Source organism: Microtus pennsylvanicus, chromosome 1, assembly GCF_037038515.1.
Source record: "Microtus pennsylvanicus isolate mMicPen1 chromosome 1, mMicPen1.hap1, whole genome shotgun sequence".
NCBI lineage: Eukaryota > Metazoa > Chordata > Mammalia > Rodentia > Cricetidae > Microtus > Microtus pennsylvanicus.
Window position 1 is genome coordinate 170,300,352 of NC_134579.1, and position 25,622 is coordinate 170,325,973.

Sequence of the window (25,622 nt, forward strand, 5' to 3'; positions counted from 1 at the left end):
AGACACTACAACACGAGGACATTCTGATTAAGCAGCTCTCATACACATGTGCAGGGTGTATGCCCGGGAAGAAATAACCCTTAGAGACGGTTTGGCAGAGACTTATTTCTCTTTCAAGTCTCAATTTCCATTTCTAATTTTTGAGTCTTGGGTTCAGTTTAAAAATGATCCCTTCACCACAGCTACATAGGTTATAAATTTTGGAGTTAATTATGCAATTCGTCTTCATGACAACGGCTGAGCCGTGTTACTTCTACTGGAGTGAGAAACGTCTGTGAGAGTGAGCCAGTGAGTGCCTTGACAACCCAGGGTCATCACTCAAGCTGAAATCACCTTTGGTATATTCCGGTCCTACAAACAACATCAAGTCACTAGCTTTGTAACAAGTCTTTGCAATGAACAGACAGAAGACGATCCAAGTACAATTTTTTAATAAAGATAATTACAAAAGATGGAAAAATCAGCTCAGAAAGGCCAATTGCTTTTGTTTAATAGATCCCGTGTTTTGACATAATAACACATCAATTTAAATACAATCACATAAAGCATGGTGGAAAAAAAATTTTGCTTCATAATTAGAAAAACTCACAATAAAACTTGCCAAGGAAAACAAAAACAAGCCATTTTGAAAATAAATACAGTCCATGCCAAAACAGTATAAAATTAAGCCAGGAGTCCTCAAACAACAAAGGTTTCTTAGCCCAGTATCGTCTCACTTTTCAAGAGGATCCTTACGTTGGGGAGTCAAATTCAAGGATTGCTGAGTTGTTCTGACTTGGCTCTGTTGAAAGAAGTAATGTAAAATCTTAAAAATAGCACTCTTGGTTTAAGAGTACTGACCTAGCTGCTGATCAAGCCTTGTAGATTTATGCAAGTTGATATATGTGTTGATTCTGAGCTATCGAAGTCTCAATTTCCTAATCTTTTGGTAGCTTTACAAATAAGCATTCCAAATTATCCTTAAAACTTAGCATGTAAACATGTGCGGGCAAGCATGCATGCTTGCTTTTGACACAGAAGCTCACTCTTCAGCTTAGATCGATGTTTTAAAATTCACTATGTAGCTTAGTCTGGATTTAAATTCATGGCAATTCCCCAGCCTCAGCCTCCACACCTAGCCAATCATGCATTCTGACAATGAAATTCTCCAGCAGGCTTCATGTTAAATCTCCCAACACCAAATTTTCCAAGCACAGGAATCTGAGCGCTCTGCAAACCATGATCACAAACATAAAGGCTGAGGAAAAGTAGTTCAGGACACAATACCCCACTGAGAAGACAAGGTCTCGTGAAGGATGATGCTCTCTGGGTTACCCCAGCAGGTAAAGCACACATGGCTCCCCCAAACACACGTATTCCCGCTACAGTCTCTGAGGAGGAGGCATCGCTCACCCTTTGGTATCTGTTTTTTCCCCACTGCTGTCCTTGGATTTGTCTTCTTCCTTAACATCTAAAGACAGAAGGGAAAGATTGAAACCTAATTTGAAATACATAAAATATATTCTCTTTATCTTAAAATATAAACAGCTGCACTAAGCTCCCTACTCATGGATCCCATGACTAGAAAGTGTCCTAAGGTTCCGGGCTGAGTGATGGCACTGTTAAAGGGATGATGTGCTTGCACCCACTCTAACTTCCGGTTCTGAAGCAGCACAGCATTGCAGGTACTGTGCAGACCTTCAGAGTAGAGTAGAGCACTAGTCAGGAGAGCTGCCAGTAGGGAAGGACACTGAAATGAGATCCCAAAGGATAAGCACAACTCTGCATGGGTAAGAGTGCAGTGTACCTTCCGAAGGCAAGAAGGCAGTGGTTAAGACAGCAGGAGCTGAAGACGAACGTGTCTGCCGTAAGAAGACACGTGATCCTAAAGGCAAGCAGAAGCCAGCTATCGTCCTCCAACGTCCTAAGTTAAATTTCCTAAGTTAAAATATAGTAATAAAAGTACTTTGCCAGATGTGTGGAGTGTTTCCTCCATGGACAACAGTTATGAAGCAATGGCCTAAGGACAAGGTGTAGGGACATCAGCATCTCAGGTATTAAAGACACTGTGGGGGACTCATACAACTTTCATACACATGTGAGTGCTGAAAAAGAGAATTTTACTACACTTTAGTTTTTGGTTAATTTTGGCTGCTGAACTTTTACTCCTAGTACCAAAGCCATGGCAGGTTCTTATTCTAGATTTTGGCTTATACATTTTTGTCTTTTTCTGTTTAAAGTAACACTAATTTTGTCTAAAATAGTAAGAGACAATTTACCCTATCACTTTCCTATTTGGAAGAAAGAGAAAAATGCGGAAGATATTTTAAAATAGAAACTGAGTTGGATGTGGTGGCACACAACTGTAATGCTAGCACTCAGGAATCTGGGGAAGGGCAATGGCATGAGTTTGAGGCTAGCACAGTAAGTGACCAGACAGCCAGTTCTACCTGCTGAGCCCTGATGATCAACAGGGCACCCACACCTCGCACTCATTACCACTGTCAGTATGAGGAAACGCGTTTAAGAGGCTCTTTCCCATTCCTTAACCCTGCAGAGTTTTGCACAGTAACCAGAGAAGAAAAATCCCGTAAGGAGGTGCTATAATGACATGCTAAGTAAAACATTGAACACATGAAGACATCAGAACCGTCCTTCGCACCCCAGCTCCTCGGTCCCTTCCTATATTTCTTGCTTTATCTTCTTCAGTTCCTAAAGAGTTTTCCAAGTTTAAAGTGATTTTTCAAAGGACAATGGAACTTAACCTTTGCTTCATTAAGACAACTTTGAATAGCTCAAAATTATCTTAGAATTTTTGCTCTGAACCAGGTGTACTAGCATATGCCTCTAATCCCAGAACATAAGATGAGGCAGGAGGATCGCTGTGAATTCAAGCCTACCCTGAGCTACAAAAAATAAGATGCAGTTCTGCTCAGAGGACCAATGTTTACAACTGCTCCATCTTTCCCTTTGCCCCATGTATTCGCCATTCTGCGAGATGGGTCTGTGTTAACAAGGAGATAAAAGTTTCTATATCACAAAGAAAATATGAGCACACACACATGATAAAACTTTAAAAAGAATTCTGAAAGCATTAGACAGCAAACATTAGAAGTAAACATCATTTACACATGGAGAAGGTACCTCCTGAGCGCATCCACCCTGACCCTTGTGTAACTATGGGATCTCCTAAAAGCTATAGTGCAACTCTGAAGCAGTGACAACAAAATATTCACCAAACTATAAACTGACCTGTCTTTTTGTCCTCTGTCTCCTTCTTGTCTTCTTCAATCCTAGCTTTCTTTGCTCCCTTCTTATGATCAGCAACATTTCTACGGCCTCCTTCACCTTCATCCTCTGAATCTGAGAATTCTTCATCGCAAGCTATCCGCTTGTCAGATGCACGAACTGATACACAACAGCACAGGTTCAACAATCATTCCATATATATACATATATAAGCAGTTACAACATTCAAGTCAGCCCACTGAGCACAAATGGAATATTTTCCAAATATACCAAGTGCCGAAGTTCTGAACATAGCCATATCTGTGTATTCACACACTATAAAATTGTTAATATTAACTCGGCTTTGAGATATCAGGAAACTAAATCTACACGTAATTAAAATGGAGAAAAGGACAATCACAACATGTGTTAGTGAAACATGCCTGTGTACCTTCAGTTCTAAGTCTTATGATGATAAACCAAAAAAGTGCAAAAATAGGTGTCAAGGGTTTTCTTACTAGAAATCCTCTTGTCTGGGTCTTCCCCATCCTCATCCCCACTTTCTTCGTGAACAGCATCTTCTGGAATAGCTTGCATCTGAACACCAGGTGCATGTGGTAACATTCGAAGATTTTCAAATAAACGCTGTCTAAATGACACAATTTATTACACAAAACCACTTTATGTAAAGTTCCTGTTATAAACAGGTAGAAAATTAAACAAAAACCATCACCTTTCATTTAGTTAACTACTGAATGAACAAATAAACATCAATTCTTTGCACATACTCAGTAAATGAACCCACAGCTCAAGAGATAAACACTAATTCATTCATTTAACGATAAGGCAACAAGTACAAATGTCCGCTCTCATACAACTAGTCTAGGGAAGAGAGGACACAGCCCATACTGATGTATGTTTCTACATTCCTTAGAGACAAAGCTCTAACAAAATGTTTCAAATAATACAAACAAAGCAAGAAAGGGGAAAAGTTAATGCTCTTGGCAATTTTGAAATGCATTTAAATAAAAATATTTATTTATAAAGGTTGTACATTTGTGTTCATACAGTAGATCAAAAACATCAATATTCTTAAATACTTTTAAAACACAGATGCACACACCTAAAATAACATCCTCTATTTGACTTTCTAAAGTTTCCTAAACTTTCATTAACATGAAATGACTTCTTACTTTATCTTTTCCATATATTCTGGAGTGTTCTGGTTTGTCATGTTTGATGGACTAATATGCAGTTTGAAGTCCGGTCCGAAATACTCAAAGTAATCATTATATGGCAACTCTATTGAAAACAATGAGAAACAAGTTACATATCAAAAGCTTGGTTTCTACTATGAGCTAACAAACACAATCCAGATCCAGATCCAGAGAGCTATTCCCATAGGAAAGCTTAAGAGTGAACACACAGGAAATGCTGTCTTGTAGATTTGCAACCTAACCGTTCACCCACCAGAGGAAACTGCACATTCTGGGATAGGCTGCAGACGTCCCATTCCTTGATTTCTACATACTGGATGTTCCCGTGGACACTACAACTTGAACACTTACCATTAGGAATTTCACAGTCAAGGGCAACTGCGGTCTCATACGTCCAACATCGAGCAACATTTCGGATTGTGTAGCCACCTCCACCAAGCATCAGCAATGGCAAGTTAAAAGTTTTTACTACTTCTACACATTTAGCATGACCTAAAACAAAGGAGATTTGTGTAACAACAAAATATGTATTTTGTAGTAACTTAAAAAATAACCTTAAAAATGATAAAAACAAACAAAATTTTACTCAACCAAAATAGGGTTTCTAGACAGCGAGGCACAGTGCCTCATGCCAGTGAAAACATCTCTAGAGGCTGAGACAGGGGGATCAGAATTTGGAAGCCAGTCTGACTATAAGGTGGGGGAAAGGGGGGTGATGACAGGACTCTTTGCAACAAATAACTACATTAGTGATAGAACATGCACACAGAATATTCCTGAGAGATGGCATAAGGGAGAGAAAAGTCATAGCAATGAAACACGAGACAAATCTGAATTGTTTCCCTCTCCCACACAGGTATGTGTGGCTGAATTATGGAAGGCTAGACCATACAATGTGACTACAGACTGTCTTTATGTGCTGTATTAGGGATCATTTTCTTAACTTGCCCAAGACTACAACCCTAACATAGGCACAAGTTATGAGTTACCAGTAACTTCTGAGGCCATTAGCATTCAGGCACGCTAACTCAATCATTAAAGAAAAAAAAAACCCTTAGTGATGAAAATAGAAATAGGAATATTCTTCCCACTCCTTATTGGTTTTAGCCTTAATTTAAAAAAAAATCCCTTTGCATGACTTTTGCCTGGTACTTGGATGGTGGCTACTCTAGGCAGTTATAGTCTTTGGGTCTGGTTAATTTTAGTGTATGATGATTTTTCTGTTTTGTTTTTGCAAATTCTATAACAAAGTTTAAAACATTGAAAAAAATTAAAATGGCATAAAATCCCTATTACCTAAAGAGTTTACTTTTAATGTTTAGTTATCTGTTTTCTTCATGTAATCGTCAACCAGGCCTCTCCTGCTGGAACAAGTGTTTCAGACAGAACCATGTAGACAACAGTAAGGACAGAAGTTACTTTACAGTCTACAGGAAAGAGCAGGTAACACCTAGCATCCCTTCCTACCATCCAGCCCAGGCTGGTGGTGACTATTTTATAAAGTGAAGGCTAGAATTCCTAAGAGGAAGCATGGAAAAGAACACAATTAAGGTGGAGTGAGTTGGACATCAGTGGCTGACTGATTTCACTAGGCCTGGGAGTATGTAGTTGAAGCTCAGAAAACTGTATTCTAATTCTGAAAATGGAATTACAAGTATCCTTAGGGGCTTTACACAAATGAACTGCTTACCTGCTGAAATACAAGATATACTGTGTGAGTCAAATGCAGTTTATAATGAAAGGTATTAAATAAATACAAACACCGAAAATTTCCATCACGTCGGCAAACACTGACAGTATCCGCTAGAATTGGGATTACTGCTCATTGATAGAGTATAAGTCCCTAGCACCAAGAAAGAAGGGTACATCAGATTGGTCACTTCAGGAAACTTATATCTGCTTTGACACCAGACAGTTTTTTATAACACTTGAAAGGCAACATCATAACAGTGCTGTTAACTGAATACTGACCTACCAAGAAAGCAAGCAACTAATTTTGTGTTGCCCAACTCAATACAAAGTAGAGTAACAGACTATACCACATTCCTAAGACTGGTCTGCAGCATGCAAGCGTAAGTAGTCGTTAGTATCTAGATTTAGTTACGTTAAAAGTTCTATTTTAGAATTGTTTATATCTTATAAGAGAGAATTCAAAACAAGATGTCTTCATTTAAAGTTACTTGCTACCTCAAAATTCATATGGGAAAAAAGACGCTACCATAATATATGCAATGTGCATGGTAAGTCATTTCTAATCCAAACATTAACTATGAAGGCTTATTCTTTAAAAATATTTATTCTAAGCCAGGCGTGGGTAGCACATGCCTTTGATTCCAGCACTCTGGAGGCAGAGTCCCATGGATCTCCGAGTTCAAGGCCAGCATGGTCTATAACGAAAGAAAATTCCAGTACAGCCAGAGCTACACAAAGAAACCCTGTTTTGAAAAACAAAAACAAACGAAGTGTTCCACCATAATGTGAGGTAGCAACAAAGCAGGAAATGGAGGACACACTGGTCAGGGAGATGCAATAAACAGAAGCAGAGTTCCATGTCCGCTAGACCTGTGAGGATACTTAGTCGAAACAGGAGATCAGAAGACCATTCTTAGGTCAGTGACAGCACCCGATATAGCTGAGCATAATTTATTCAGAAATTCAGTTCAGAAATGAGCAAAGAGAAAACTAAACAAGCAAGCAAACAAACAAAAACTCAGCAAAAAGATGACTTGTACAAGTAGGGAAAACTGCTAAGCTAAAAAATCCTGCTGCTGTTAAGCAATGACCTCCCCAGTCCCATTCTTACATCTAAGAACAGATTTGGGAAGGGTGCATGCAGATCAGAAAAAATCCTTGACTCTGTAACAGCAAATAAATAGTTTAGTCAGATAACAAAGACAGGTTCTCTGGAAAAATTGATATAAGTGATAAGAACATTGACTACTGCTACTCCTGCCCCAGTTAGGATGGCAACAAACTATTCACGGGTAAATGCATAATTATACATAAATATGGGAACATGGAAAGTACTTGCTGAGAAACAAGATTAACTAACCAGTCAGCCACATATCCCACCCCCAGAAAAGAAAAAAAAATCCATGAAAACACAAGTACAAAGTTTCAAATCAAGTTGGCAAACAAAAGATAACAAAAAAATTTTTTTCTCACATATATACACTGTGTATGTACAATGCCCGGTACAGTGGAAATCAGGAGTGCTAGATCCCCTGGAACTAGAATTACATTTGTTTTTGAGTCACCATGTGGGAGCTGGGAATTGAACCCAGGTCCTCTGCAAAAGGAACAGGCGTGTTCTTAACCATCTCTCCAGCAATTAACAACGAGAACTTTCATGGGAAGTAGTGCTCACCTTTGACAGTCAGATTGAAGCAGCCAAGCCTATCACCAGACAGCGAGTCTGCACCACACTGCAGCACCACAGCACTGGGCTGGTACATCTCCATCACTTTAGAGATTATCTAGCACAAAATAAGACACATTAGTATCTCAGGATATTTTACAACTCTACTTTATTTCTGAAAGTAGTACTTACAGGCTTAAAAATCTGTCCATATGACTCGTCATCTATACCATCTCTCATGGGGAAATTGACAGCATAGTATTTTCCTTTTCCAGCACCAATATCCTATAACACAAAAATATATCTTAAGAGATTATTTCTTAACAAAAAGTTTGTCACTTTTTAAATGATTAGAAGACCAAGTAACGCACAATTTTGAAAAGGAAATAATAAAAAATTAACAAGTACATATTCCAGTGTTTGCAGAAGCACTTACTAAGCTCTAAGGCAAATTTTAAAGAAGAAACTTAACAGTAGCATACAGTTAATACAAACACAAGCCTGTAGCTTGGGCTGATGAAAGCTCACTGAGTTAGACTCCTTGAGTTTCATCTCCAGGACCCACCCACAAGGCAGGACTCTTGCATGGAGTCCTTTAAGATGGCACACTCATTGTCCTTCCCCCACACAAATAAATAAAAAGTTCTAACAAACCTCAATCTGAATAAACATGAAACATTTTTATAAGATGTAAATAGAGACCCACTTATTTCATCATTCCTGAACTGAGAGAAGTCCTATGACCCAGAGCCATTGGTAGGGATCTGCAGAGTCAACACCTCCAACTGTCTTGCAGCCACCACACCCACTGAGCCACTGTGAGTACATGGAGCTCTGTGACCATAACTCCAGGCAGGGACCCCAAATCAGTCTTCTGGAAACACCACCTACACATCCTGGGACCATGTGCTCCTCTGTGCCCTTGATCCTGGATAAAGACCCTGTCTGGCCTTCCCCAATCCACCAGCACTGAAGAGAGTGTGATACCCTGCACCTCACTCCTATTCCCACTGTGCAATAGTCCCTGCTACCCAATGACCACCTGCAGAACCTGGAGAGACCACAGAACTTTTTCAGATTGGCACTTATGCCTAGCTGACTTGAAACTGTTTTCTACACCCCATTTCTACATAAATGAAGTGGTCAAAACTAAACACCACACACTATTCAGCTGGTCCACAACCTGACAATTCCTAACAGTGAACAATGACCCAAACAATTGCTAAACTAATCAAGGCCATATATCAAGAAACTCCAGATGCCCAGATTCCATCACAAATACACGAACAAAGAAACAAAACAAAAACAAGATAACAGGGCTCCTCCATAAATTAGCAACCTCCTAAATTCATCTCAAATTCGAATAGATTTGGTCTTACCCTCAGGTCTCCTGTTCCGGGAAAGTATTCCCCATACTTATGGAATGAAACCGTCATCACACGATCTGTTGTATAAAAAGCTTCCTCAACACCGTCACCATGATGGATGTCTATGTCAATATACAAGACTCTCTGATGATACCTGGAAGCAGAAGGAAACTAGGATTCAGGAACTTGTTCTTGATCTTACAATGCTCAACCCTTAATCTCGCTGCCAATCTAAGAAAGCATCCAGACCTTTGGGCAACCAAGAAAATCTAGGACTTTCTGAGGCCTACCCTCTTCTATACACATTAAAGACAGCTATATATTTCTATATATTCACTCCCAAAGATTATGCCAGAACAACATTAGAAAATTTCAGCATTGTTAGGCGTGGTGGTGCACGCCTTTACTCCTGTACTGGGAAGGTGAATCTCTGAGTTGTAGGCCAGCCCGGTCTATAGAGCAAGTTCCAAAACAGCCAGGGCTACACAGATAAAACAAAACTAAAACCAAGAAAAGGAAAGATGGGGACTGCAGACAGCTCACTGGTTGGAAGCCCTGGCTGCTCTTCCAGAGAACCCGTCTCAGTGCCCATCACCACATGGCAGTTCAAAACTGTCTGTAACTATAGTTCCAGGGGATCTGAACCCTCATACAGACATATATGTAGAAATAACATCAATGAACAGAAAATAAAGAATAAATCATTAAAACAAAATTTTATCATTATAAAACAATCCATGGCAACCATGGTTTAAGTAATCCAGTTACTCTTTTTTTATTTCCTTAAAGAGTTTGAATTGAGTGGAATTTTACATCGTTCCCTTCTCCTTTCTGGGTTTTTGATGGTTGTGCTCTCATCCCGGCTGTAAAGTGCTGGAAGTGTGTGCCATGTCTCCACTCCTCCCCAGTTCCCAACGTGTCATCGTGCCAATACCACTCCCCAGTTTTCACAGGCTCAAAAATAAAATCAAACCAAGAATATTTTATAACATGTGACACTCAAATTTCCACTTCCATAAAAACATTTTACTAAAGGATGACTGCATTTGGCCCCATCAATAGCTAGTAACTATGAGCACTCCCAAGTCCTCTCATTGCTTCACTTATACTCTGGACACTACAGATTAGTCACAGCATCTTAAGTTCACTTCTGGAGAATGACATGGCATCACTTCCATACCTACATCAAAGTACCACTAGAAAAAACACGGTGTCAAAAAAAAAAAAAGCCATTGTTGTAGAAAGTTGGTCTAGTGGTTAGAACAACAAAGACAATTTAAAAAAAAAGGAAAAACAGCACTGGTTGCTCTTCCAGAGGATCCAGGTTCAGTTCCCAGCATCCACATGACAGCTCACAACTGTCTGTAACTATAGTTCCTGGGGGTCTATTGGCCTTTCCTGGCCTCTGTGGCCACGGACATATATGCAGGCAAAGCACCAATAAAATATAAACAAAAAAATTAAATTCACTATTTAAAGTAGTAAAATGTCTTGTCACTGCAGGTGATTCACAACAGTTTATTTATTATCCAAAGTGTGGAGGCCCAAAATGTGAGCCTAATTTCCACCTTGTCGGATGGTCAGAGTCTGGAGGTTAACAAGCTGAGTTGCAGGTCCCAACTCAGGATGTGACAGGATGTGACCTTGGTTCTTTTGACATTAGCCCCATTCAATCCTGATAGATGGTCAAGACATGCAAACATACTTCTGCCCCTTCTTTTGTAACTATGAGGTCACCTGGGGAGGGGTGGCCTTCAGCATACTTGATCTAGAGTAGTTTCTCCCTACCTAGACAACAGAATGCTAAGGATGATCTGATGTCTCAGAGTGATAAAGTGACTGTGTGAGTTACCCTTTGTATGTTAATTAACCCCCCCCATTTACAATGAATATAAAAGCTCTAAAAATTAACGTGGGTGATTTCAGTTACTGGAGTGCCCTCCCAATACTTGTTTTAAAAAAATATCTATTTATTTATTATGTATACAATATTCTGTCTGTGTGTATGCCTGCAGGCCAGAAGAGGGCACCAGTCCCCATTACAGATGGTTGTGAGCCACCATGTGGTTGCTGGGAATTGAACTCAGGACCTTTGGAAAAGCAGGCAATGCTCTTAACCTCTGAGCCATTTCTCCAGCCCTCCTCCCAATACTTTCTATGGCTTCTGTCCTGTTATTTTTTATGTGTCTTCATATTCTTATATTTCTAAAATTTTTATGCCCCTATCCTGGCCAGAAATATTTTGGTCAAGGCCGGTCCTCAACAGCAAAGAAGCCATGGCTGGGCTAAAATACAATGTAAGCTGACACCTATCATGTTCTCAGGGCACAAAAAAACAACATTAAGAAAATTGCTATTTTCTCATACCTCTGCATTGGCTTGTGATAAGTCCATATTGATTCAGCATTAATCTATTATAATTTATTTCATATTCTTTCAAATAATTTCTTATTTTAATTAAGAGGTTTGATCACAGGGAAAGTTATGAATGAACTTACTTTAGTAATTCAAGTATGGCAAGCACAATATCATTAACATAGCAGAATCCCGATGCTTCTGACTTTTTAGCATGATGTAATCCTCCAGCCCAGTTGACAGCCATATCAGTTTGTTGTCGGTTTAACTTCACAGCCCCAGCTAGGAAGTAGAAACATGTTATAGTATTTATAAAATAATTTACACAAAATCTCTTTAAGTGAAGTCCTATTAAATATGCCATGTGTAAGCAAAAAGTTTTGACATTAAAAAAACTACGGATTATAACTTAGAATTACATTTTCCATAGATTACCTATTGTCCTACAGTTTATCTAATTAAATGGCAATATACATGGAAAGTTGTAGTAAAAATGGCAGAAAAAAATCTCTAAGCAAATACAACTTAAAAATTGTTTTCTTGATTGTTAAACAGAGGATTTTTAAAGTCTTAATTCTTAAGTCAGGGGTTTAAAAGACAATCACATGTGCTGTTCTGAACCTGAAATGCCTCCCCAGTGTTGCAGAATATTGAATTATGCAAAGTTGTGTTCTGTTTGTATAACTATGTAAAGATACGATGCATTTGTTGTTTAACTATGGAAAGATGTTGCTGTTTCACCTTGTCTGCCTAAGGCAGCTGACTGGTCTAATAAACTAAACGGTTAATAGTTAGGGAGTAGAAGAATAATGGAGGGGGGGGCTGGCGGGCAGAGAGAATGAGTAGTAGGAATAACTACAGGGAGACTCCTGGGGCCAGTCAGCCAGACAAGGAGGAGACAAGAAAGAAGATACAGAATGAAAGAAAGGTAAAAAGCCCTGAGACAAAATGTAAAGAAATAGAAACAAGTTAAACTGAGTTAGTGGGACAAGCCTACGTTAAGACCAAGGATTCATAATTAAGTCTCCAAGTCTTTTTTTGGGAGCCCCAAGAAAATTTGAACCACACCCCACAACAACATGAAACACTCAGTCACCACTGTGGTGTCACTGGAAGTGAGGGAAGAGGTGAGATCTGGCTTTGGTTCACTGGAGGTCTGACTTTGAAACGGTCTCCACTCAGTAGCTGAGATGTCATACGTTTGTTACACCAATGGAAGATGGAATAACAATACTATAACAATACATACCAATACAATACTATAACAGTACATGCCTGTAATCCCAGTGCTTGCGAGGCTAAGGCAGGGGAACTCCACAAACTCAAGGCCAGCCGGGACACTGCAGTGAGACTGTCTCACAAAATAAAACAACAAATCTATCACTGTTAAGTTGTTATGATAGCGCATGTCTGTAAGCTCATCGTTCAGGAGGAAGCTGCATGAGGACTATGAGTTTGAGGCCTATCAGCGTAGCACAGTCTAGCAAACTTACAACCATTAAAACGTCTGCTTTAGACAAAAACTACAAAGACACCATAGTGCCCTCCAGATCACGTTTAAATCTCAGTGACTCAGGACACTTACCAACCGAACCACCGGTGGAAAGCTGGCAAAATTCAAAGAGTCCATCAAATACTGGACAGTCTTCTCCAACGTTAACTGTGGAAAACGAATTTCATTAAGTTCAACCCATTATGCAAATGATTGAAAGATTTTTCTTAAAAACTATTAAATTTTTTTTTTGTTTGTTTCAGGCAGGCATAGAACATACCCCTTTCATGGTAATAATATAAAATTTGCAATTTTAAAATATAATTCATTATTTTGGTCAAGATAATTAAATTGTTGTCTGTGGAATACCATTACTAAATCTTTTTTTAAAAAATTGCTTTTATTGAGCTATATATTTTTCTCTGCTCCCTTCCCTTCCTCTCCCCCATTACTAAATCTTATCAGGATACCTGTGAAGTATCGCTGCCCAATCAAGAAACAACAACAGCCGGGCAGTGGTGGCGCACGCCTGCCTTTAATCCCAGCACTCGGGAGGCAGAAGTAGGCGAATCTCTGTGAGTTCGAGACCAGCCTGGTCTACAAGAGCTAGTTCCAGGACAGGCTCCAAAACCACAGAGAAACCCTGTCTTGAAAAACCAAAAAAAAAAAAAAAACCAAACAAAAAGAAACAACAACAACAAAATCAAAAGCCTATTTATATATAGTAAAACAGGCATAAATCTGGTTTTCTCCTTAAATGAAAGAAAGTTAGTCACAATTTTAAAAATCAAGTAGCTTCAACTCCTTTCTAAGTCATTTTTAGAACTCCTTAGAAACACTGAGTATCCCTAACTTTGAAATGTATTTTAGTATAAAAAAATTAAAATATTTTATTTTTTTCCTGCAGCTAACACTGACTTTAGAAGTTAATGGAACAAAGATACAGAAGAAAGGGTACTTAAGACAAGAGAATAACTCATATAGATACATAAGGCACACTATCGTGACATGCTTGATTCCTTTTGTGCTGAAATGAAAACAACAAAAACCCTGTAGATGAGCAATATCTATCCTATTACAGCTCTAATTCGATCAAATGGGACAGTCTGTTGTAGAGAAACATTTGAAGTTCTATGAACCTAGGAAATTCTTAGCAACTAACTAAATCTAAAATCTAATCTTCACTGAAGTACATCATAAAAACTCCATTTCTCATTGAGAAAACTGATTCCAGTACTAAGCATCAAAAGATAGCATTCCAAACATTTTAGGATATTCTGCAATATTTCTTCAATTCACTATAGTTTCTAATAACAAAATCTCTAAGTCATAAAAAAGAACATGTAGGGAGATTACTTCACTAATCATCCACCAAAGGAGAAACGGTCTTCATGTTACAGTGCATACAAATAGCAGACAAACTGCAGGCATGTGACCACTGAATTATATGGGAGGCAGAGGCAGGTGGACCCCTGTGTGTTGTAGGAGAATCTTCTGTTTGTGTGTTGCTTCATTGGTTGAATAAAGAGACTGCCTTGGCCTTTTTATAGGGCAGCCCTTAGGTGGGCAGAGTAGATAGAACAGAATGCTGGGAAGAAGGGAAGTGTGGCAGATGCCATTATTCTCCTGCCCAAGACAGATGCTGGTTAGACTCATGCCGGTAAACCACAGTCAAGTGGCAATACACAGATTAATAGAAAAGGGTTAATCAAGATGTGAGAGTTAGCCAATAAGAGGCTAGATACAATGGGCCAGGCAGTGATTAATTGAGCACAGTTTTTGTGTAATTATTTCAGGGGTAAGCTAGCCAGGCGGCGGGACGCAGCCTGCTCCTCCACACAACATCTGTGAGTTTGAGGCCAGCCTAGTTTGCATTAGTAAGATTCAGGAGAGCCAGACTTAGAAAGGGAGAGCCTGTCTCAAAACCTTAAAAAACAAAGAACAACAACAAAAGGATGAAGTAAGTATATTTTTCTTTTTTGTAAGACAGTGTGCTCTGACCAATCCCAAAGTTATTATGGGAACAAAATAAAAAGTAAAAGACTAAACTGACATTCAAAAAAGTTTGTTTTCTAAAGAAACATTGATATTGGTTCAATGATTTGAATTAAAAATTATATTAATATTTTAAACTAATAGGAAAAAAATACCTAATCAGGCAACTCTATACTTACGTGGCTGAAAAGATTTATTCTGGGATGGGCAGTGGTGGTGCACACCTTTAATCCCAGAAAATGGGAGGTAGAGGCAGGTGGAGCTTTGTGAGTTCAAGGTCAGCTTGTACTACAGAGTAAGAGCCTAGACAATAAGGGCTATACAGAAAAACCCTGTCTCAAAAAGCAAAATAATAACAACAACAAAAAGATTCATTTACATTCAGCACTACTAAAATATGTCATTTACAACGTACATCTCTGCATCTGCTTACTATACTCAGACATGTTGTCTGGTCTTATTGATCGTAGAAATTTGATATACTCATCACTGTGGTATTTTGTCATTTCTTCAGCAGTGGCTTTATGGGGCCTCTGAAAAGAAAAACACCAAGATATTGAAATTATTAGTTATTAAAACAGAATTCTCAAGTGAGATGTATGAGTGCCCATAATCAGTCTGTTCAAACGAATTAGATCCACCTGAGTGACATTAATTATGAAGGCAATCCAAACTCATACATTTGTCTTCCAGAACGAAGTTAGCCCCTCTGAAAGCCAAACCCATTCCTGCTTGGTAGAAAAGTTCACACGTTCAGACTCTCATCTGCACCCACCCTATTGCTCTCTAGCCACTGTCATCAAAGTTTGCTTGGATCAGCTTAAGATCTACTTTGACCTTTCATTTATTCTAATTTTCATTCTGAAGAGCTCAATTTCACTTATAACATTCTTCTTCCACAGGACTTCCCACGTCTCTAAATTATCTGTACCTAAAGAAATGATTCCTACAGCACTGTTTAGGACTGTTGTAACCAGAGACTGTTCGCTCGTTTCCCGGCCACCCAGACCCAAATAATCACAGAAACTATATTAATCACAACACTGTTTGGCCAATGTCTCAGGCGTATTTCTGATTAGCTCTTCCATCTTAAATTAACCCATTTCTATTATCTTATATTTTAGCACGAGGCTTGTTATTTGTTACCTCTTGCTTCTTGGGCAGCTATATGGTGTCTGCCTCCTTGGGCAGCTATGTGACGTCTCCTTGACTCCACCTATGCTATCTCTTCGAGACTGGCTTTATTCGGCGAAGTTATTGGCCAAAACAGCTTTATTCATTATTATTATTATTCATCAACCAATATATTTACAGAAGGACATCCCACATCATCTTCTCTTTTCTGTCTTAATTAAAAAGGAATGTTTTAACCTTAACATAATAAAATTACATGTACAAAACAGCTATCAAGCAAGAATTATAGTTAAAATATTTAGTCGTAACATTTACATTTGACAAATTAAGAAAAATACTCTATCATCTATTTTATCTTTGTGTGTCCAAAGTTTTATATCTAATTTATACTTTATCATAACTAAGAAAAACTATAACTCTGTCTGTCTTCAACTCTTCAAAGACTTCAGAAGGATATAATATTACCTAAGTAAACAGAAAGTACATTGTAAGCAACTTCCAAAACTCTATAATTGACAGACATATCTCACTGCCAGGATAGTCACCCAAAGTTCTTCTGTACCATTGGGGCATCCACCTTCAGCCTACAGGCCCATAATATCTGGCAGACTTTTCCATGAAGCAGAAAATTTGAAAGGCCATTTTGCCTATATTAGCAGTTTCTCGGTCATTTTCTTCTGTGTCCTGGAGAATGTCTGGCAGTTTCTTCTGTGAAGCAGGAACCCTGAAGGACTATCCTGTCTTTTGGAAAGTTCAGCATCACTTTTCTGTGGGTCCTGCATGTCCAGTTCATACAGTACACCATCAAGCAGTCCAGGCAAGAGCAGTAACGAGTTTCTTCAATGCCCATCAACCTCTCTGAAGTAATTGGTGCTGGCAGAAGCAGACATGTCTCACGGTAAAGGTTCTGGGCATCTTTCTCCTTCTGCAGCTACATGGCGTCTCCTAGACTGCCTACTCTCTCTATATATCCCTGTTTGGATTTCACAGCTCCCTCAGCAAATCCTACCGGCATGTACCACCACAACCAGAGCACAGAATAGGTGGAGTCAAGGATATGCCACGTAGCTGCCAAAGGAGGCAGACATCATATAGTTGCCCAAGAAGCAGGAGGTAACCGTGAGCCTTGTGGTAAAATGTAAAATAATAGAAATGGGTTAATTTAAGATATAAGAGCTAGCTAGAAATACGACTGAGAAATCAGTCCAACAGTGTTAAAATTAATATAGCTTGTGTTATTATTTTGATCTGGGTGGCAGGGAAACTAACAAGCAGTCTCTGGTTACAAAATGGTGCCCACTGTCTGGCATGGATCCACATAAGACCTAAAAAGCTTAAGAAAAAAAGGTGGGCCTTCTAAACCCACAAAAATGGGAGCCAAGTGCAGCTTCTTGGTAGCTGCATTTTTTTCAGATAGGCTCTGTTTGCTGGCAAGCAGAGATAATACTCCTTTAAGAGGCTTCCTGATACAGTATTAGCAGCAAAACCTGCACAGCTTCTTTAAGAAATGGCAGCTTCCTGGTTCATGCTTGCCTCACGAAGTCTGGTTCTTTTGGGAGGTCCTACACTTAAATGTGGTTTTGTGAGCAGTATTACCTGCTTAATGGTGACATAGACCTGCTACGTCCCTGGAGCTGGGGAGGTAAGCATGGCTCAGAGAGAAGGTGAACAAATCTCCACCATGATGGACCGAGTGGAATTAGAGTTGGCCCTAGCCGTGCCTGCTTATCATAAATAAAAAAAAAAAAGTGCTCCTGGTCAGAAAATGATTACAGAAATGTAGTAAAAATAGGTTCAGATAAAAAAAGAACCTCTAAATGGGTCACAGTGTTGGATAAATGTACATGGGCTTATGAGAAAGAAGAAAAAGTACAGAAAGTCATAGATTAAAGTCATAAAGATAATTAAATATTAAAAAGTAATAGAGTAAAAAAATAAGCCACATAAAGACGGAAAACACTGGATTATGTATATTATTGTGTTTTCTTTGACTTTTTTGACTGTGAATGAGCTAAGTACAGAGAGACATTTCATTGCAAGGGCTGCTAAGCTAAAACAACACACACATACATATATATTTTAAAAGTATCTTGACTTCAAAATTTGAGTCTAAGGATATGTTACTTTGGAAAAGAGGTTCTGCTTTGTTTCCGTAAAAGATGAGAACCTATGGATTCCTTCCAGGCTAATGTGGTCTGATGGAACAAGACCAGCTGAAAGGTCTTAGCTTACAGACTTAGTAAACTGTTTCAAATCCTCTTCTCCTTGAGCAGTTAAGCATCATCCTATCTTACACTTTTTATATACACCCCTGCCCTCATTGTGCAAATTCATAAGGTGGCTGTGGATCTTACACTATTTTTATTTACCTGGCTATCATTAACAGTAATGTAATATATATATTTATATATTATAATTATATACTTATATATTACATATATCATATACATGTATGTGATAACCAAATAAATTAAGATTAATTTTCTATAAATCTTGCAATAGTCCAGATCAATTCTTTCTTTTTAAAATTACATTGTATTTACTTATTTTTGGAGGTGTGTGTTTCATTGCACCCATGTAGAATCTAAAGACAACTTGGGGGAATTAGATCTCTCCTTCCACTTTGAGAGTTCTGGCAAATAAACTCATGTCATTAGGCTTAGTGGTAAGTGCCTTTCTTTAGCTATTAAGTTATCTCACCAATATCAGGTCAATTCTTTCAAGCAGTACAGGCAACACAACAATATTGTCACAAAATATTTGGTATATTGGGCAAAGTTATTCTTCAGAAACATGGCCCAAGACCAGGGTGGACTGAGGTGGTGGTTTGAGATGATCAAGGAGGGAAGAGTCTACTCCTATGTAGACTTTCTCTGATGAATAAAACCAAAAGAGTCGTCTTCTCTCAGATCTTTTCATTTACTAAATGCATCTCCCACAGTAGTGTACAAAGAAGCTATCAAATACTAGTTTAGAGAAACAGTGCCAAAGGAGTACTTACATATATTTCCATCTTTCGGTATAAACCATAATTTAGCAGCAAGTTATGAGTCATCCGGATTCTATGAGGTTTCATGGGATGACCCTGGCCATAATAATAATTTCCAATATCACCTAAAAGACAAAATATGGCTATTAGATAACACAGACATTTATGTTTGTGTGTTCAACCTTAAAAAAATTATCACTTAAAGAGTTGTTTAAAATTAGATTATTTGGGCTGAAGAAATGGCTTAATTGTTAAGAGCACTGGTTGCTCTTCCAGAGGTCCAGAGTTCAATTCCCAAAAAACCACATAGTGGCTTACAATCATCCATAATGGGATCTGATGCCGCCTTCTGCCATGCAGACATGCTAGAAAACAGACCACTCACGTACATAGCAAATAAATCTTAAAAAAAAAATCCCTTAAAAAATTACTTTTGTAACATTCAAATTTTACTAGCAACCTAATATATTATGCAGCTCTTATACATGCTGAGTACTCGATTTCTTTGTAGAGGAAGGAAAATTTTTCTGGCTTTTAGTTTTCCAATTTTAAAGTGAAACCCATTTTTAGTGGGTTTTTTTCATTGTTTATTTTATAAATTTAGATACATAAAATGTATTTCTTCAAGTTTTGGGTATATTTAATTTGTTCAGCTAGTATTGGCTTCTTGAATAACTTTCTAGTACCCCACAGAAATCTCTGACAGTTGAGCTGGTGTTATGGGAGGGCTTAAGTGTTCAGTGTCTATTAGGGGAGATTGGTAACTGAAATTTAGGGTCTAAAGGAAATTTTGCTATGCGACACATTCATGGCATTTTCAGGGTAGTAAGAACAGTTTTGTCATCACAACTAGACAGTTGTAGCCTGTCAAAGTGTCTTAGATCCCAATGTCTTAAAGCTAAAATCTGGTTTTCATCAACAAAATACTTTTAGGTAAGGTTGTACTTATCTTATGAAATATTGACAATGAGAAAGTGAACAGACTTAGAAAATATTATGTATGTCTTTTCTAAGGTAAGGGATTCCATTAAAAAATGTGTTTATTTGTTTATTTCTATTTTATGCATCTGAGTGTCTACCTGCATGTACATAAGCAGACCACATACATGCCTGGAGCCCATGGAGATCAGAAGGTGTCAGATCCCCGGAACTGGAGTTACAATGGCTATAAGCCACCATATGTGTGCTGGGAACAGAACCTTGGGTCCTCAGCAGGTACCTCCAGTGTTCTTAACTGATAAGCCATCTCTTCAGCCCTATAAGGGATACTTTCTAACAACAGCAGTATCAAGCAGGAAATGAGAAATTACCAGTAATATTAGAGTTTACATAACATGTTCAAACACTTGTTAGGACAGTTGAATTGATTTTAGCAGCCTGCAAATATGACTGTTTCAATACTGGTTTATACACTAAAAGCTAGACACCAAACCTTTCCTAGCTGCCCTTAAAACAATAGAGCTTAAGCTCAGAGCAGGGATGTACATCCAGTACTTGGGAAAGCAGAAGGGTGGATCTCTGTAAATTCAAGGCCAACCTGATCTATCTACACACAGTATTCCAAGCCAGCAGAGTCACATAGTAAGAACCTTTCTCAAAAACAAAACAACCACCTTCAGAAACTTCCCTAATAATACTGTTCCATTTGTACAATGGAAACCAAAGATTATGATGTTTCATGCTATCTAGTTGACAATCATCCAGGAAACATTTGCTTTTTTTCCCCTTAAGATAAAATTCTAGCCATGTATCCCAGGCAGGCATTGAATTCATGATCCGATTTAGAGACCATAGACTTTTGTCATGACCCCCAGCTGAACATTCATTTTGTAAAACCTGTCTCCTAACAGTATGACTGAATTTGTTGGTATAGTACCTCCAATTTATTTAATTTCATTTTCAACACAAGCGATCTTCTGCAGACTATTTACAAATACAGGACTACTTAGAATGCTGGCCATCTTTTCAAAGACGAATCCAAACTGCAGAGTGAGGAGCAGCACATCTCGTTGGCCTAAGTAGACAATGACTTTTTTGTAAATTATATTTCTGTTATGGAATAATCTTTATGTACACTGTGAAAATGTGTCTTTGCAAAGGAACCTTCTGGTTGTTTTAATAAAGAGCTAAATGTCTAGTAGCTAGACAGGAGGTATTGGCAGGACTTCAAGGCCCAGAGAGGACTCTGAGGAGAGGCAGAGAAACCAGTCAGATATGGAGAAGAAACAGGAGGTGCAAGATCCAAGAGAGGTAACAGTCACATGGTAGGTAGAACACAGAGTAATAACATGGGCTAAGTTATAAGAGCTAGTAGGACAAGCCTAAGCTTTCATTTCAAGCTGGGCTTTCATAATTTACAGCAAGTCTCTATGTTTATTTACTTATCATTTGGGAGCTGGCTGGCGGAACAGACTCATTATTTATGGCATACAATATGGGGCTCAAATATCCAAATACAGGGCCTGAGAAAGTTAAAAAGGAGTTCTGGACAAGGAGTCAGGTGTGGATTCCTAGTACTAGTCAGGTAGACTGGAGCTTGGCGGCATACAGACATGCCTGCGGGCTGAAGTCAGTACCAGTGCCATGTGCTAAGCTGAGCTGCACAGATGCTGACATGGCTGTTTAAGATTTGTCACACATGGTCAGAGAACACTGAAGGTGCTTGAAAACCTCTAAAAAGGTATACTACATTTAAAAATGTGCTTAGATACTGAAGAAAATGGCTGTAGATAGTCATAGAAAAAAATAGCTTAAAAATAATAAAGTATTTAAAGACAGAGTACATGGTATTTTTTAAAAAGCCGAGTAAAGATAGGAAATACACGGGGCATCTGGACCTGTATGATACTTGAAGTTTTGAATGCTAATGAACAGGGAATGCCAACTGCTGAGATCGACACTGGGCTGTGGAAGGGACTGCTGAATTAAGTCAGCCTACCTACTTTAGAGATGTCTTGGCTTCAAAGTGGAGTCCAACCATGTGTTACACTGGGGGAGAGGTTATGCTTTTGTTTCCACAGGAAATGGAAAACTATGATTCCTTCAAAGTTAACGGAGATTAGATTTGACTAGAGGAGATGCCCCGAGGATCTTGGCTGCAGACAATAGGGAAAAAAGCCAAGAAAGACTACAAGACAGGTGATGTACAAACTGATCTCTCGACATGGGAACAGCTCTGAGACTGGATGAGAGATGATAAATCTTGTTGGCTAGAGAATCCTCATGACTAATATTATTGCATGTCATCCTTTCATATGACATATACAGAGATTTATATTATAGCTTGGTTATGCAGCTCAAACTGACTTAAAAAGTTGAGAGATGTCTGTTGCGGGAGATCCTTCCACTGCTCTAGCCAATAGCCACTGAGACACCAGCCCATTGGGGCGTGGTCTATCTCTTTAAAAAAGCGGCCACTTCCCTCTTCTCTCTCTTGTTTCTTGCTCCACTTTCGGCGACTAGACTCCCTTCCTGATTGCGCAGAGGGCTGTTGTCTGGGACGGTGATCTGTAAGATTTTCCCCTTTTTAAATAAATACCATCCTATTAATCATAATTCCAAACTGGTGTGGAATTGTTTGTTATTTACGCCTTCATCATCTGGCGCCCGAACGTTTGGTTTTAGGGCCCCTCCTTCCCCTGCACGGCTGCCTGCACCAATTCAGCTTGGCGCTAGCCCTCCCTCCCTCAGCTGCAGCCTGTGCCTTGTGCGTGGAGCCAGCAGTTTAATATAAATTATCACGCAGTGGCTTTTCTTGCTGCAGTTCTTTATATTTTCCCTTTAGACACCTCAGATTGACTTCAAGTCCCCACGCCCCCTATTGTTTGCCTCCCCACGTGGATTTAAACTCCACAGGCCCGTGTAGTCTCTGCCCGCGTGGTTTGCTCTTTTCTGAGTCGTTTTTAAATTTCCCTTGTAAGCGCAGCTCTTAAGTGTCGCGAACCAGAGCACGCGGTTGCCGAAAGCTGCAACCCCTCAGGGCAAGTCTGTCACGTGGAGGCATACACGGCTTCTGGGTTACTCTTCTCTACCCCTGGATTTGGGGTTTATGGTTCTGCGTATGGAATGGATTTAATTACATTTACTTTGTTGAGCAACTTGCATTTCCCAGTTTTAACCAATACTAAGGCAGACACTGAAACAGGACCCTGTTTTCGTCGCGACTTGGCAACAGCACCACCTGCTGGATAATAGGTAAAATGGCATTTTTCGTTTCCAACACGAATTTTACTGTTTTGTTTACTATTACAATGGATTATATCATGCAAGGTTTATATGACTATGGGAATAACTTAATTTACTGGTTACTAGGTTTCAGTATTCTTTTGAATATTCTATCATTTAGGAAGATTATGGCACTCCTAAGAACCATACAATCTTTACTAGAAACTCATGCAGGTCAGGAGACTCAGGATTCAAAAGAGACAATAATAAAAAGACTTGAAATGATTGAAGAAATTATTGGAGCTGGTGAACAGAGTAAGTAGGCAAAAGGACAGGATACAAGGCCACGACCAGCTATTAGAACTGGCTTACCCAGGATTTTAGCGACATACCCTGTAATTTATTCTGACAAAGCGTCAACTTCTAAAGGCTCAAAGGGAGTCAGAGAAGCTAGATAGACATCAATAGCAATGAATGATCTAAAAGAAAATAAGCAAGCTATTGTTAATTTTGGCTTGCACTCTGCATATGTTAAGGAAATGATAAGGACTTGGGCTTCTAATGCTAGAGCTGCCCCCATGATTTCCATCAGTTAGTGTCTGCAGTTTTAGATAATGGACCTTCCTTTATGTTTGGAATCTATTTCAGAGAAGAATCCAAACATATAGAACAGCAAGGAAGAGCAAAAGGTGTGGAGGTTTCCCAAGATCAAATTCTTGGTGCAGGAGAATATGCTGATCCACAGGTCCAAGCTCTTTATGACGATGAAGTACTGTGTTTATGTCACCAAGCAGCTCTAAATGCTTGGAATAGGATACAAGATCTAGCAAAAAGGGTTGAATCATATACCAGAATTAGGCAGGGACAAAGAGAACCCTTTATTGACTTATTGCAAAGATTAATTAAGGCTCTGGATATAGGGGTAACAGACCGAGAAGCTAGACGAATACTTCTTGAATCTCTAGCTTTCAAGAATGCAAACATAGATTGCAAAAAGATAATTGAGCCTTTAAGGTCTAGATCAGCACCTATGGATTAATAGATTCAGCATACGATGAATGTTGAGATGTTTAGCTATAATGATGAATCTTGGGTAGGAGAAGCGATTTCCAAAGCAATGAGGAGACATCAAACTGCCAGGTGTTTTAATTATGGTAAATTAGGGCATCTGAAAAGGGATTGCAGGCAAAGAATTTCTAGGAATAATATCTCCTCTGGGAATGACAAAAATAGGAGACCTCGGCCTTCAGGTATATGTAGGAGATGCAGTAAAGGCCAGCATTGGTCCAACGAATGCAGGTCAACAACAGACAGACAAGGCAACCCGATACTGTCGGGAAACTCCTTGAGGGGCCTCTCACAGGTCCCCAAGACAACAGTGGCCCAGTCATTCCCAGTCACAGTGGAGAACATGCCTCACCAAGAAAATTAAAAGCTCCAATTTCTACTGCAAAAAATTAATACTGGTCTAAATGATGAATTACGTATGGAGGATGAGTCAAAAAACCCAGTAGGACAGAGTAAAGGTATATTTTGGCAGACTTCTATTAACGATCAAAGACCAAAGCTAAGAGTCTGTATAAATGGCACTTTTATTGAAGGCTTATTAGACACAGGTGCGGATGTAAGTATCATTACTCCAGAATCTTGGCATCTGAATTGGCCTCTTCAAGATGTAGATGCTCAGTTCCTGGGAATTGGAACCCTATCTCGTGTAAAACAAAGGACAAGATGGGTTGAATGCATAGGGTCCGAAGGGCAAATAGGAAGACTAAGGCCATATATAGCCAATATTGCAATAAATTTATGGGGCCGTGACCTTCTACAGCAATGGAATACCCAGATTAACATTCCTGTAGTTCCAGGAACTCATAATTCTGGGAAGGATATGAGGAGGTATTATGGAAAAAAGGTCACCAGCCATTCAGGCTGTACAAGAACATACAGCAATTAGCAAATCTTTAGAGGTACCAACAGCCCTACTTTTAAAATGGTCAACTGAGAAGCCAATATGGATCAAACAGTGGCCTCTAGCTGAAGATAAATTACAGGCATTGGAACAGCTGGTACAAGAGCAACTAGATGCTCACTATATTGAAGAATCAACCAGCCCTTGGAATTCTCCTGTCTTTGTTGTAAAAAAGAAATCTGGTAAATGGAGAATGGTGACAGATTTAAGAGCTGTCAACAAGGTAATTCAGCCTATGGGCCCACTACAATCTGGAACTCCTTTGCCTTCTCAATTACCAAAAGGATGGCCTCTTATAGTTATTGATTTGAAAGATTGTTTTCTCACTATACCATTAAAAGAAAAGGATAGAGAAAAATTTGCCTTCACAGTGCC

General features: G+C 39.0%; 1 protein-coding gene across 1 annotated transcript in view; it reads right to left on the minus strand.

Moving 5' to 3' along the window:
* Positions 1-414: 414 nt before the first annotated feature.
* The window catches only part of LOC142833749 (histone deacetylase 2), a 42,578-nt gene continuing 17,370 nt past the window's right edge, over positions 415-25,622 (minus strand). The window contains exons 2-14 of the mRNA XM_075945480.1: positions 19,127-19,239; positions 15,407-15,524; positions 13,090-13,164; positions 11,648-11,786; positions 9,162-9,303; positions 7,975-8,067; positions 7,792-7,900; positions 4,776-4,916; positions 4,401-4,509; positions 3,726-3,856; positions 3,232-3,387; positions 1,393-1,450; positions 415-781 (exon numbers count right to left, since the gene is read on the minus strand). Of these exons, the coding sequence (XP_075801595.1) occupies positions 751-781; positions 1,393-1,450; positions 3,232-3,387; positions 3,726-3,856; positions 4,401-4,509; positions 4,776-4,916; positions 7,792-7,900; positions 7,975-8,067; positions 9,162-9,303; positions 11,648-11,786; positions 13,090-13,164; positions 15,407-15,524; positions 19,127-19,239 (1,415 nt within the window). The 3' untranslated portion in view covers positions 415-750. The remainder of the gene's footprint in view (positions 782-1,392; positions 1,451-3,231; positions 3,388-3,725; positions 3,857-4,400; positions 4,510-4,775; positions 4,917-7,791; positions 7,901-7,974; positions 8,068-9,161; positions 9,304-11,647; positions 11,787-13,089; positions 13,165-15,406; positions 15,525-19,126; positions 19,240-25,622) is intronic.